At 49.6% G+C, this 11,506-nt stretch overlaps 1 protein-coding gene across 1 annotated transcript; it reads left to right on the forward strand.

Annotated features, from left to right (window-relative positions):
* The first annotated feature begins 430 nt into the window (after positions 1 to 430).
* Positions 431 to 10,890, forward strand: KRT75 (keratin 75). Its single transcript, XM_033221979.1, has 9 exons — positions 431 to 1,144; positions 1,697 to 1,911; positions 2,886 to 2,946; positions 3,309 to 3,404; positions 4,249 to 4,413; positions 6,220 to 6,345; positions 6,487 to 6,707; positions 8,106 to 8,140; positions 10,196 to 10,890. Exons 1-9 carry the CDS (start codon positions 485 to 487, stop codon positions 10,432 to 10,434), a joined length of 1,818 nt encoding a protein of 605 aa, XP_033077870.1. The 5' UTR covers positions 431 to 484; the 3' UTR covers positions 10,435 to 10,890.
* The last annotated feature ends 616 nt before the right edge of the window (positions 10,891 to 11,506 follow it).

Genomic DNA, 11,506 nt, shown 5'->3' on the forward strand with positions numbered 1-11,506 from the left:
AAAACCAGGTGTGTGACCTACACAATAGATACGGAAGCTTAAGAGCAGAATAAAGGGGCCATCAAAGTGGGATGGATTACTAAGGAAGATGATTACAGAGCAGGACCTTCAAGGTCTGGAAAGATAGCTTGATGGGGCTTGGGGAACCAGACAGTAGCTGCTGAGAAAATGCTTAGGGAATAGGAAGCACCCCCAAGGAAACAGTAAGCACAGTGGCTTGTATTAACACAAGATGTTTGGACAGGAAGGAGTTGGTCCCAGGCCTAAGAAAGCGGTTTAGAAATGAGGCAGTGTTTGCTGAGTCCTTTACAAGATGCATCATTAGCACATGACGGAAAGCAATTAACTTGCTTCTTACTCATCTACTGATCAAGTTGCAACTGGAAAGGAGTTTGAGCATTGTGGGGAGGGGGTGCCAGGGAACCAGCGAGTGGCCCTTACACCATTTCCCGAGGGATGTCAAGTGTGAGCTCAGGGTTGGCGGATGCCCAGAGGATGCCATCAGAAGGCCCTCTCCATTAGCAGTGCCCCGCCCCCGAGGGATGCTCATAAAAGTCATGGGCTCAGGGCTCCCCAGCCACCTGTCTTCTCCACTGCCTGCACCAGCCCACCTCAGGTGCCTTCTCACCAGACTTCCTCACCCACCATGTCTCGGCAGTCCTCCATCACCTTCCAGTCTGGCAGTCGCAGGGGCTTCAGCACCACCTCGGCCACCACCCCAGCAACTGGCCGCTCTCGCTTCAGCTCTGTCTCTGTGGCCCGCTCTGCAGCAGGGAGTGGGGGCCTGGGAAGGATCAGCAGTGCTGGGGCCAGCTTTGGAAGCCGCAGCCTCTACAACCTGGGGGGTGCCAAGCGGGTCTCCATCAGTGGGTGTGGCAGCAGCTTCCGAAGTGGCTTTCGTGGCAGGGCCAGCAGTGGGTTTGGAGTCAACAGTGGATTTGGCTATGGGGGTGGAGTTGGAGGAGGCTTCAGTGGCCCCAGCTTCCCTGTGTGTCCCCCTGGAGGCATCCAAGAGGTCACCGTCAACCAGAGTCTCCTGACTCCTCTCAACCTGCAAATCGACCCCACCATCCAGCGGGTGCGGGCCGAGGAGCGCGAGCAGATCAAGACCCTGAACAACAAGTTTGCCTCCTTCATCGACAAGGTGAGCAGGGGCTTCATCCACCCCCTTGGGTTTGGGATCGAATAAACTCTTGGAAGGGCCATCCCATGGTGGGAGAGCAATAATGAAACGACTCCATGGTGGGAATGAGCACTGTTCAGCAAGGCCTCCCAGGGGCTGAGGCCCTTCCGAGTCAGGCCAGCTTGCCCCACAGGACCTGGTAAAAGTTTCCTCTCTTTCAGAACCACGCAGGCTGGTTTAGTCAACACCAAGGGAAGAGTTTAGTTGATTCTCTACAGGAGAGTTGCTGCTCAGCAAACTACCCTAACCCAGAGTAGGTGGTGTTGAGAAATTTAACCCAAAAGCAGCCAACAGTAGCCTCTAGGCCCCACCACCCGAATCCTATGCAAGCCCTAGGGAACTTTCTGGTAGCTCCATGGACTGCCTCCTTCTGGGTTGGAGTTGTCAGTTACGTTATTGTCAATGGGTGCCACATGAAAAAAATATATCTTTTTCTTCTCTCCCTTATTAATAGGAGTGTCTGACTCTGCCTCTCCAACTTCTCAAGGTTTCATTCTCTCTTCTTCCCTCCAGGTGAGGTTCTTGGAGCAGCAAAACAAGGTCCTGGAGACCAAGTGGGCCCTCCTGCAGGAGCAGGGCTCCAGGACCGTGAGGCAGAACCTAGAGCCCCTCTTTGATTCCTATATCAGTGAGCTCCGACGGCAGCTGGAAAGCCTCACCACCGAGAGGGGCAGGCTTGAAGCTGAGCTGAGGAACATGCAGGATGTTGTGGAAGATTTCAAAGTCAGGTAAGTGGGACACTGGCTTCTGGCCACACACAGCCATCCTAAAGCTCCTTTGTATGAGGACCAGAGAAGTGCAAAGGAGGAAATGCTGGTATCAGCTGGGAGCTTTGGAACTGTAGCTGTTATCCCGCAAGGTGGAGACAGCACTGTGTGGGGTAACACAAGGACCTTCATCTCGGCATCACTATTGATGAAGATCCTATTCCTTTTGTCCACATGACTACAAAGGGATATCAGCATCATCCGACTAAACATTGCTACTCACTCTAGAAATCATAATGTAATTTCACAGTCAGCATATTGTTTAATTCCACTGGACATGGGCTTAATTACTGGGATGGTTTGCATTTCCAGGATGGCATTCACTGTGGAGTGAAGAGAGGTAGCAAGGAAGAGTTTAAAGGAGGCAATCTGACCTTCCTTGTGGGGGGCAACTTTTGACTGCACATCATCCAGGCTGCAGTAGGTGAGGTATCCAGTGGAAAGGGATTTGGCCCAGGCTAACCCATTAGCCAGCTTGCCCTTATTTCTGAGCTTGAGCTACCCCTAGTTACAAAAAGCACGGTTCTCAGGGGCCACCCTGAGGTTCAGTGAAAATACACCAAAATGTACCTGAAAGAGCCTGCTGAACAGATAAAGTTTACTCCACGATTTCAGCAGACACTTGAGGTGGAAAAACATTTTAAAGATTGGCATTGCATATCTATCAAAAGACGGAATTGCCTAAGTATATTTTTCTATTCCTTTAAGTTCCATGCTCACCTTCTACTCTTAGAAAACTTTATTAAAAACTAGCAGAATAAATTATCCCCCTTTCATGGAGGGAGAAATAGAGGTTAGGTGAATCACCCAAAGTCACGCCCAGGTCAGCGGAAGAGCTGGAAATGATTCAAGGGCTCTTAACTCTTGCTACACCAGCCCAGGAAGAGTTCAATGCAAACTTACTCAACAGCACACCCCCTCCTCTGTCCTTATAGGTACGAAGATGAAATTAACAAGCGCACGGCTACTGAGAATGAATTTGTAGCCCTGAAAAAGGTGAGTGGGGATGTCTCTCAAAGGAGAAGGTTTAAAACAGAATCTGGAGTGTGGAGTAACCTGCCCTCTGACCCTTGGGCCACCCAAGAAATGTCACATCAACCATGAGAATATCTGCAGGGTTCAAATCTCCTAACATGCTCCCTCTATGTTGATGGCCCCATTAGCCCTACTTGGGTTTCTGTGAGCTCAGGGATTCAAGCCCCAGTTCTCAGTAATCACCCATCCCCAACCCCAAATCCCCCAGACCCAGAGTTTTCTAAAATCCAAACTAGATGGGCTAGGAGAAATCTGCTCGGCTTCTTTTGGGCTAAGTGCTTGGGGCTGCAGACTCAAAGGAGCATCCTGTGCTGTCGTTCCAGGATGTAGATGCTGCCTACATGAACAAGGTGGAGCTGGAGGCCAAGGTCAAATCTCTGCCTGAGGAGATCAACTTCCTCCACTCAGTCTTTGATGCAGTAAGAGTCTGCAAGTATTTCTGTCCCTCCTAGGTCTGGGGCCTGGAAAGAAAAGGATGGTGCATTGTGTCATTCATTTACTCAGTGCCTTTGCCCAGCATCTTGCCTGGATACTTCAAGCTGGGGCTTGGGGGTAGGGGGATCAGGGAGAACTGCTTGGAGCCTTATCATACTAAACTGCCCCAGCTCTGATGCTTCTCCTCCGAACTCCCTCATCCCATGGCAAGACAACATCTAGCAAGGAGAGAGTACTGATTCCCAAATTCTAGGCCACTGGGTAACTTTCCCAAGGAATCAAGACATACCTGTTCCCTTCCCCTTCCCTGAAAAGTATTAAAAAAAAAAAAAAAAGCAAGCAAGCTACCCCTCAGCTCATTGGTCAGGGGGCTTCCTGCCCTTTGAAGATGCCTCGTTCTGGGCACTAACCCTCTGAAGGCAGAGACCTGGGTCTGTGGAAAGAGAGAGAGAGGTGGAAAGTGATGGAGTCACACTGCGCAGGGGGAAGCAGGGTCCCAGATGTTCCCTGATGCTCTTGAAGAAGGCTTTTATGCTGGCAGACTGAACAGACACATGTCACATTCAAATCTATGCAATTCCAATTCAGAGGATGCTTACCCATCCTTATGCCTAGGGAAAGCACACAGATGGGAGCCTTGAGAAGCAAGGCTGGGAAAGACTTCTACCACACTGATCTTTTGGGATGAATGGGAATACCTAGGGAACAGCTGGGAGAATCTTCCAGGAATACCAAGGAAAGGATTCCTGACCTAGATGGGTAGTTAACCATGAGGATTTAAGATCCTTCTTCTTATGCCTTGGTGATGCTGAGTTTACTGCCCTGCAGGAGCTGTCCCAGTTGCAGACCCAGGTCAGTGACACGTCCGTGGTGCTGTCCATGGACAACAACCGCAACCTGGACCTGGACAGTATCATCGCCGAGGTCAAAGCGCAATACGAGGACATTGCCAACCGCAGCCGGGCCGAGGCTGAGTCCTGGTACCAGACCAAGGTGAGCATGGACACCTCCATGATAGGCTCCAGGGTTAGTGTTCTCTGAGGCTCCACATTATCATTTAACTCGGCCTCAGGAAGAGTGTGAGCACATTCGTTTATTTCAACTTAGCAGGCATGTCTTTGATGCTATGAAAACTTAGCTTGAAATGCATGTGGAAACCCAACCAGACACACTAATACGTGGTCAACCCAATGCTGGGAGCTCAGGACTTCCACTGGCCCCATATTCCTCAAGATCTGGGTGGGAGCAGAGTGAGACACCAGGACAACTGAGACACAGTCATGAAGCAATTTCTAAAAGGCTTATTAATTCTGTATATATTTTCTGAGCTCCTGATGTATGCCAATCAAGGTTACAGGGTTGCAAATGAATAAACTGCAAACAGAGAACCCAAGCTCTGGGAGGCCATGAAGTGAATAGACAATCATGGAAGGGAAAAGATAGCATGAATAAAAAGCTTCCAGGAAGACGTGAGAGCTTTGTCCGGTTGGGAAGCCGTGAGGGACAAAAGATTGCCGAGGAGTGAGGAGAGATTTAAGGCTGAACAAGGTACTGGCAGGCAGAAACAAGCAAGGGAGTTTATGTCAGGAAGAGGAAGGCTGGGATAAACACAAACAGCTACTTCCCAGAGCTCAGACAGCCACAAAGACGTTTGGCTTTGGAAGGGTACAGTTGACCCATGATACCAGCTCCCTGCCAAATCCAGACCCCTCTTGGGGCAGCTGCTCACCTACAAGCTGGTTCCTACTCTTTGCCTGCTCCATGCACTGCCTCAGTCCCGTCTGGTCAGGAGTGTGGTGGAAAGGAAGGTGGGTAGCAGGGGCCAGGGGTCCACAGCACAGAGGCAGTGCCTTGACGGTGAGAGGAAACGGGATGCACTTAACCCCAAGGTGAAGTGGTTGAAATCGATAGCAAACAATTCCTCGTGTTGTTGGGTTGTTGCCCCATTTAATCGTGTATATCTAGAAACAGGAAGCTGAGCTCGTCAGCACTTTCAAGAACCTCACAGATCTTGACTCGGGCAGGGGATCTCCTTGTGTCAGGGAAGGGTGTAGATTTCACTTCAGTCTGCTGCAGGAGACAGGGTGTAATTATTGCTCTTAAATTCATGTGCCCTATATCCTCGTTATGCACCATTAGATTGAGAACTACCTGAGATTGGGAATACTTTTACAAAGACTTCAAAATTGTGCCTTCCACAGCCTCTGTACCATCCCACACCATTCCCCCATATCTCCTCCCTGTTTCCCCAGCACTGGTGTTTGGAGGGCTACCAAAATTCATGGGCACAGTTGGTCTGGATGCATGCTTTGTGACCAGGAACTCCCCAGGGATAGTGACCAAATCACCATCTCACTCCTAGAACTCACCATGTTCCTTCCCTGACCCAGGGTCTTCATGCAGGCTGTTTCCTTTGTCTGGAATATTCTCCCCCACAGCTGGTCACTTAGGTCCCTCCTTCTCATCCTTCAGACCACAGCTCAGGCATCTCAATCTCTGGAGAGTCTTCCCTGACCACCACTCCCCACTTCCAACTCTAGGTCAGATTCCTTCACTACACTCTCCCAGGATCCTGTTCATTTCCTAAGGGCACTTATCTCAGTGTGGAACTATACATTTGATAATATGCTGATTCAGTTAATGTCTATGTCCCCCAATAAACTGTAAGCTTCAAGGGGAAGGAGTGAATGGCCAGGAATAAATGAGCCTACTTGTGGCACCCAGGGTGAGTCTGTGTGTACTACGAGTGTCCAGGCCAGGCATTTGACTCAGTGACTGGGTTTGCTCTGGTTCTCTCAGTATGAGGAGCTGCAGGTTACAGCAGGCAGACACGGGGATGACCTTCGAAACACCAAACAAGAGATTTCTGAAATGAACCGCATGATCCAGAGGCTGAGAGCTGAGATCGACAGCGTCAAGAAGCAGGTAAAGTTTTGGCAGGGCCAAGAGCTCCTCAAATGCTCATTTCTTCTGGGCCATTCTGCCATCTTTAAGAACTCCTCCCCAAGAAGCACCACACCTCCATGGGCTGTCAGCAGGATTCACGGCTTCCTCCTGTCCTTCCAGTGCTCCAGCTTGCAAACAGCCATTGCTGATGCAGAACAGCGTGGAGAACTGGCTCTCAAGGATGCACGGGCCAAATTGGTGGACCTTGAGGAGGCTCTGCAGAAGGCCAAGCAGGATATGGCTCGGCTCCTGCGTGAGTACCAGGAGCTGATGAACATCAAGCTGGCACTGGACGTGGAGATCGCCACCTACCGCAAGCTGCTGGAGGGCGAGGAGTGCAGGTGAGATAGATGCACCAACTTCATCCTCAAAGCAAGTTGAGCTCCCCCCAGCTTCCTGGGCATTCCTAGGGGCTCAGGCTGTTGCAGCCCCTTCTTCTCCTGGAAGAAAATGCAGTTCAGAATTGGGCTATGGCAAAAAAAAGTAATTTTAATTTCCTTCCAGGCTAGTAAATCATTTGAGGTGCAACTACAATTAGTACCCACATAGAAACCTAAAACCTGATCAGATCTAAGTAACTAAGGAGACATCTGATTACATGGCAGCTCTCAAAATGTGGTCTAAAAGGCCATAGGCTGAAAACAAACAGTCCTAGGATTTGGGCTTACAGATCTACCACTAAGTAGCTACATAACCTTGGGAAAGTCAGTCTCCCTCCCCTGGCCCTCAATTTCTTCAATGATAAAATGAAAAGGTCGGATTACCTGATCTGCAAAGCTTCATGAGAGTTTTGTGCTCTACCAGTTAGAAGCTGTGTAGCCAAGAGCAGATTACTTAACCTCTCCACGTCTCAGTGTTCTCACCCAATAAAATGTGAATAACAATAGTTCTAAATTCTCACATTATTAAACGGGTTCAAATAGGTGAACACACACAAAGCTCTTAGAACAGTGCATGGTACACAGTGTGTTAAATAAATGTTAGCTATCATTCAGTTTTGTGGCCAATGACATAGGTTTTGTTGTCAGATGAATCTGGCTTCAAATCCAGTTTTGTGACTATGGGCAAGTTAATTAACTTGTCTGAGCTTCCATTTCTCCCTCTATAAAAGTGAGTGAATAATACCTACCTCGTGGGGTTGTTGAGAGAACTGAGTGGTGTGATACAGGTAACAGATACTCAACAACTGTTAGCTCTTGTTAAGATTCTCAGTATGTGTTTACGAATGAATGCCAGTTCTGTCCTGAAGATGCTAAAGCAAAGTTACTTGGTTACTAACATAATAATAAACTGATATTACTACTGTTATTTTTATGACTCAGACTCCTCTCCACACTTATGTATAATAAGCTCTGCCCTGGCTCAGTGCTTGACAATGGACCCTTGTTGAGAGACAAATCTTATTATAGGACAGGCCCTTCCTATCCAGTTGATGCCAGTGTATGATTACTTTTAATTTCCTTAAGGCATCTAACTAGTTTAAACCAAAAAATGTATTTCTGAGATTATAGATTTTTGCTCCTATGAACCTCAAATTCCACCTTATTTTATTCATTAGGTTATTAATATTATCTTTAATACTACTAGTTCTCAAGTAATTTCAACCTGCATTACTTCTGCAATAAAAATAATAAAGTATGTTTAAATGCTTTGAAAACAATTACAAAAGCATCATTGTAAAGGCCCATAAGCTGCTAGCCACATTGGTAACCTTTCTTCTCCCCGCTCTTCCCAATCAGGTTGAGTGGAGAGGGAGTTTCTCCAGTTAACATTTGTGAGTATGACATACTTCTTGTGCCATTTGAAGTGTGTGTGGTGGAGGGGATGGGGACGTGGTGGGCCTGCAGGAGGGTGAAGATATGAGGGGTTAGAAGGAACCTCACAGACAGAGTTCATTTGGAGAAGGTTGGAGGTTTTGAGTCCCTTACAAAGCAAGCCATATTAGCAGAGTCTTTGATGTCACAGTTCTTTCCCCTTTGAGAGTGAGGGTGTCACAGAAGGGGTGATGGGAGATCTGTTGTCATTGTTCTGAGTGGGTTTAAAAGATCCTGGCCACATCTCCTACCTGCCAGAATTCCCTGCCTTTTTTGTTGGGGCTGCAAGCCCAGCACAGAAGTGAGCATTTGATGTAGACAAGATTTATGACAATTCTTGGTCTGGCTTGGACCTTTAAAGGGAACCTTTATGCTGCAGACAAGAGCATTGCCAACTAGGCAGCTTCTCTCCCAAACCGTTTTGGAAGAAGCTCCACTGCTTGGCTCAGTTCTGCAGAGTATATCTGCAGAAAGATGCCAAGGATTTTCAAAGCAGTGAGGGCAGCATAAAATATGACAGTTGGGTACAATAGCTCTAAAACAGGAGAGTTATTAACAAGCTGGCATGGCCCTGTGCTGGTGAGAGAAGTGGTCATTCGCAGAGCTCAGTGCTGGCATCATGAGGGCAACAGAAATGACTCTTACAACTCACCCTCTACAAATGAGTTTGGGTTTGGTTTTCTTGATGGGCATTCATAAGAGCAATTGATTATATTAGCCAATGATTCTAGAAGGCAAAGCCATCTGAACCACCCAGGTGTCCTTCCCTGATGTCCTTGTCTAGTGGTGCCGGAGACCCTCTAAGCTAATTTTGGGGACAGACCTTCAAGCATAACCTCGAAGCTCCTTTTCTTTTGAAAACACCTGATTGTCTGTATTAGTTTTCCAGGTCTGCTGCAGCAAAGTACCACCAGTCAGGTAGCTTAAAGCAACAGAAATGTCTTGTCTCACAGTTCCGGAGGCTGAAATTAGGGGTTAGCAGGGCCCTGCTCCCTCTGAAACTTGGAGCCCAGGCCAGCCTCCTGCTCTGTATGTCATGCAGGGTGGCGCTATCCCCTCTCCAAACCAGATGGTGTCCTGGAACATGGTGGCCCAGCCCCCCTCCAGCCTCCTCCTAGCTCTGGCAGTGGCCATTCATCCTCGGTATTCCTTGGCTTGTGGCTGCATCCCTCCACTCTCTGTCTCTGTGATTGTATGACCGTGTCCCTGTGTGTCTGTGGCTTCAGATGAATGTCTTCCTTCTTTCTGTATGGACACCAGTCATGTTAGATCAGGGCCCACCCTACAGACTTTATCTTAACTTAGTTGTACCTGCAACAATCCCATTTCCAAATAAGGCTGCATTCACGGATGCTGGTGTTAACACTTCACCATAGGTTTTTGAAAGACACAATTCATCCTGTAACGGAGTCTTTTTTTTAATTTGATTTTCCTTCTGCAGAACCCTAAGTAGGGTGTTAGAATGTGTAAGGGGATGAGTTATAAATTAGGAGAAGAATAGGTTGGGAGGAGAACGGGGTCACAGTTGACTGGCCAACAGGTTAATCTGTCACTTGATCCATCAAGAATATTCCAGCCTCCACTCTGTGATTCTGAGTGTGGGACAGGGGGACCCTGAGGGAAGAGGAGAGTGCCCCTCCCCCAATGAGCGTCCAGAAGGAAGAGAAACTCTGGAGTCAGGCCCGGAGAGGGAGACAGGCCCAGACGGCACAGCAGGAGGATCAAAGGGAAAGCAGGTGGACTGGAGCTGCTTCCAGGAGGAGAGGGCTCCAGTAGATTCTGGAAGGGGAGGAGGAAGCCATTCCAGTCTGAGAGTCTGCCTGGAGCTGCAGCTCAGAAACACAGGCCAAGGCATATGGCAGTGATCTCACTAAGCAGGGGATATTGGAAGGAGGCAAACTGCTGGCTAATGAGACCACCCCTCCCCACCCAAGGACTCCAGGGCACAGGCCCTGACACTCCCACTGTCTTCTCTCCTGCACTTGATCTGACCACACCTCCTTTCTTCCCGGCAGCTGTGGTCAGCTCCACTCTTTCCAGTGGCTATGGAAGCGGCAGCGGCATTGGAGGTGGAAGCCTGGGCCTCAGTGGAGGCAGCGGCTACTCCTTCACCACCAGTGGCGGGCATAGCCTGGGTGCAGGCCTGGGAGGTTCTGGCTTCAGTGCCACCAGCAACCAGGGCCTAGGGGGCAGTGGTTCTAGTGCCAAGTTTGTCTCTACCACATCCTCCAGCCGGAAGAGCTACAAGCACTAAGAGAGCTGCATGGCTCCCTCTCCCCTGCCTTGAGGCCTGTTTGCAGTCACACCTGGACACCTGGGTCCTCCTCCTTCCTCTCTCCTCGTAAGGTGCACCTGTGCTGCTGGGAGCCTGCAGTACTGGCTACACCCCATTCCCAGGCCTAAGCTAGCCTCTCCCTCCTGACAGTGTCCAGACTGCCGGCAGCACCTGTCTGCTACACATGTAAAACCAAAACCTGCTCTCTCCCGAGGCTCTCATTCAGCCTATCTTGTGAGGCCCAGGCAGCTGGAAAGTCCTCCTCCAGCTCCACCTCCCTCCCTCCCTCCCTCCAGATGCAGAGGTTGGGGAGTCTGTCTCAATGCCAGGTTGTCACCCACCTGTCTCATCATGTTTATAAGCAGCCTGTTGGGAGTCAGCGCTCCTTCTGTTCCCTCCCTGCAATGTGTCTATTAAATGCATGTGTCGCCTGTTTGTTGTCTGGCCCTCTGTTTGGAATGGTGACTGACCCAAAGTAATTCTCCTCCTCCCCCAGGCCTGCTCCCAGAACAGGCCTCACACAAGCAGTGCTCAGAGGCATCAGCCCTCGCCCCTTCCCTCTGAGCTAAGAAGGCTGGCTGGCAGGAAGGGAGGGCCAGCTGCAGAGGAGCAAGGAGTGCAGGGCTGGCCAGACTTCCTTTTCCCTGTCCTTGGCATGCATTGTTTGGGGAGCTAGAGCTACTGGGAGAAGCCCAGACCGGCCTCCCTGCTCTGTTGGTGCCGTCCCTGTTCCAAACCAGTGTTCCAGAATACTGACGCCGGGTGGGTGGCCCAGCAGAGGGGCTGATTGTTCCCTGACAGCTTCAAACTTGCAGACCTAGCAGATAAATAACAGGCCATGAAGAAGAGTTAAAAGGCAGCCCTGGGAGCAACGCTTTCACCAAGGAGAGGAGCCATTTAGCCCATAATTGCAGGCAGCAGTGAGACATCCAGGAAGCTCCCACATTCCTGAGTTTACAGTCTCCTGGACCCCTCCCATCAGGCCTGAGCTGGGGCATAGCCCATTGGGCTCACCCAGGGTGGGGAAGTCGATGTGGGCTTGGAGGGAGTG

This window comes from Trachypithecus francoisi, unplaced genomic scaffold (genome assembly GCF_009764315.1).
Source record: "Trachypithecus francoisi isolate TF-2019V2 unplaced genomic scaffold, Tfra_2.0 Lachesis_group11, whole genome shotgun sequence".
Classification (NCBI taxonomy): domain Eukaryota; kingdom Metazoa; phylum Chordata; class Mammalia; order Primates; family Cercopithecidae; genus Trachypithecus; species Trachypithecus francoisi.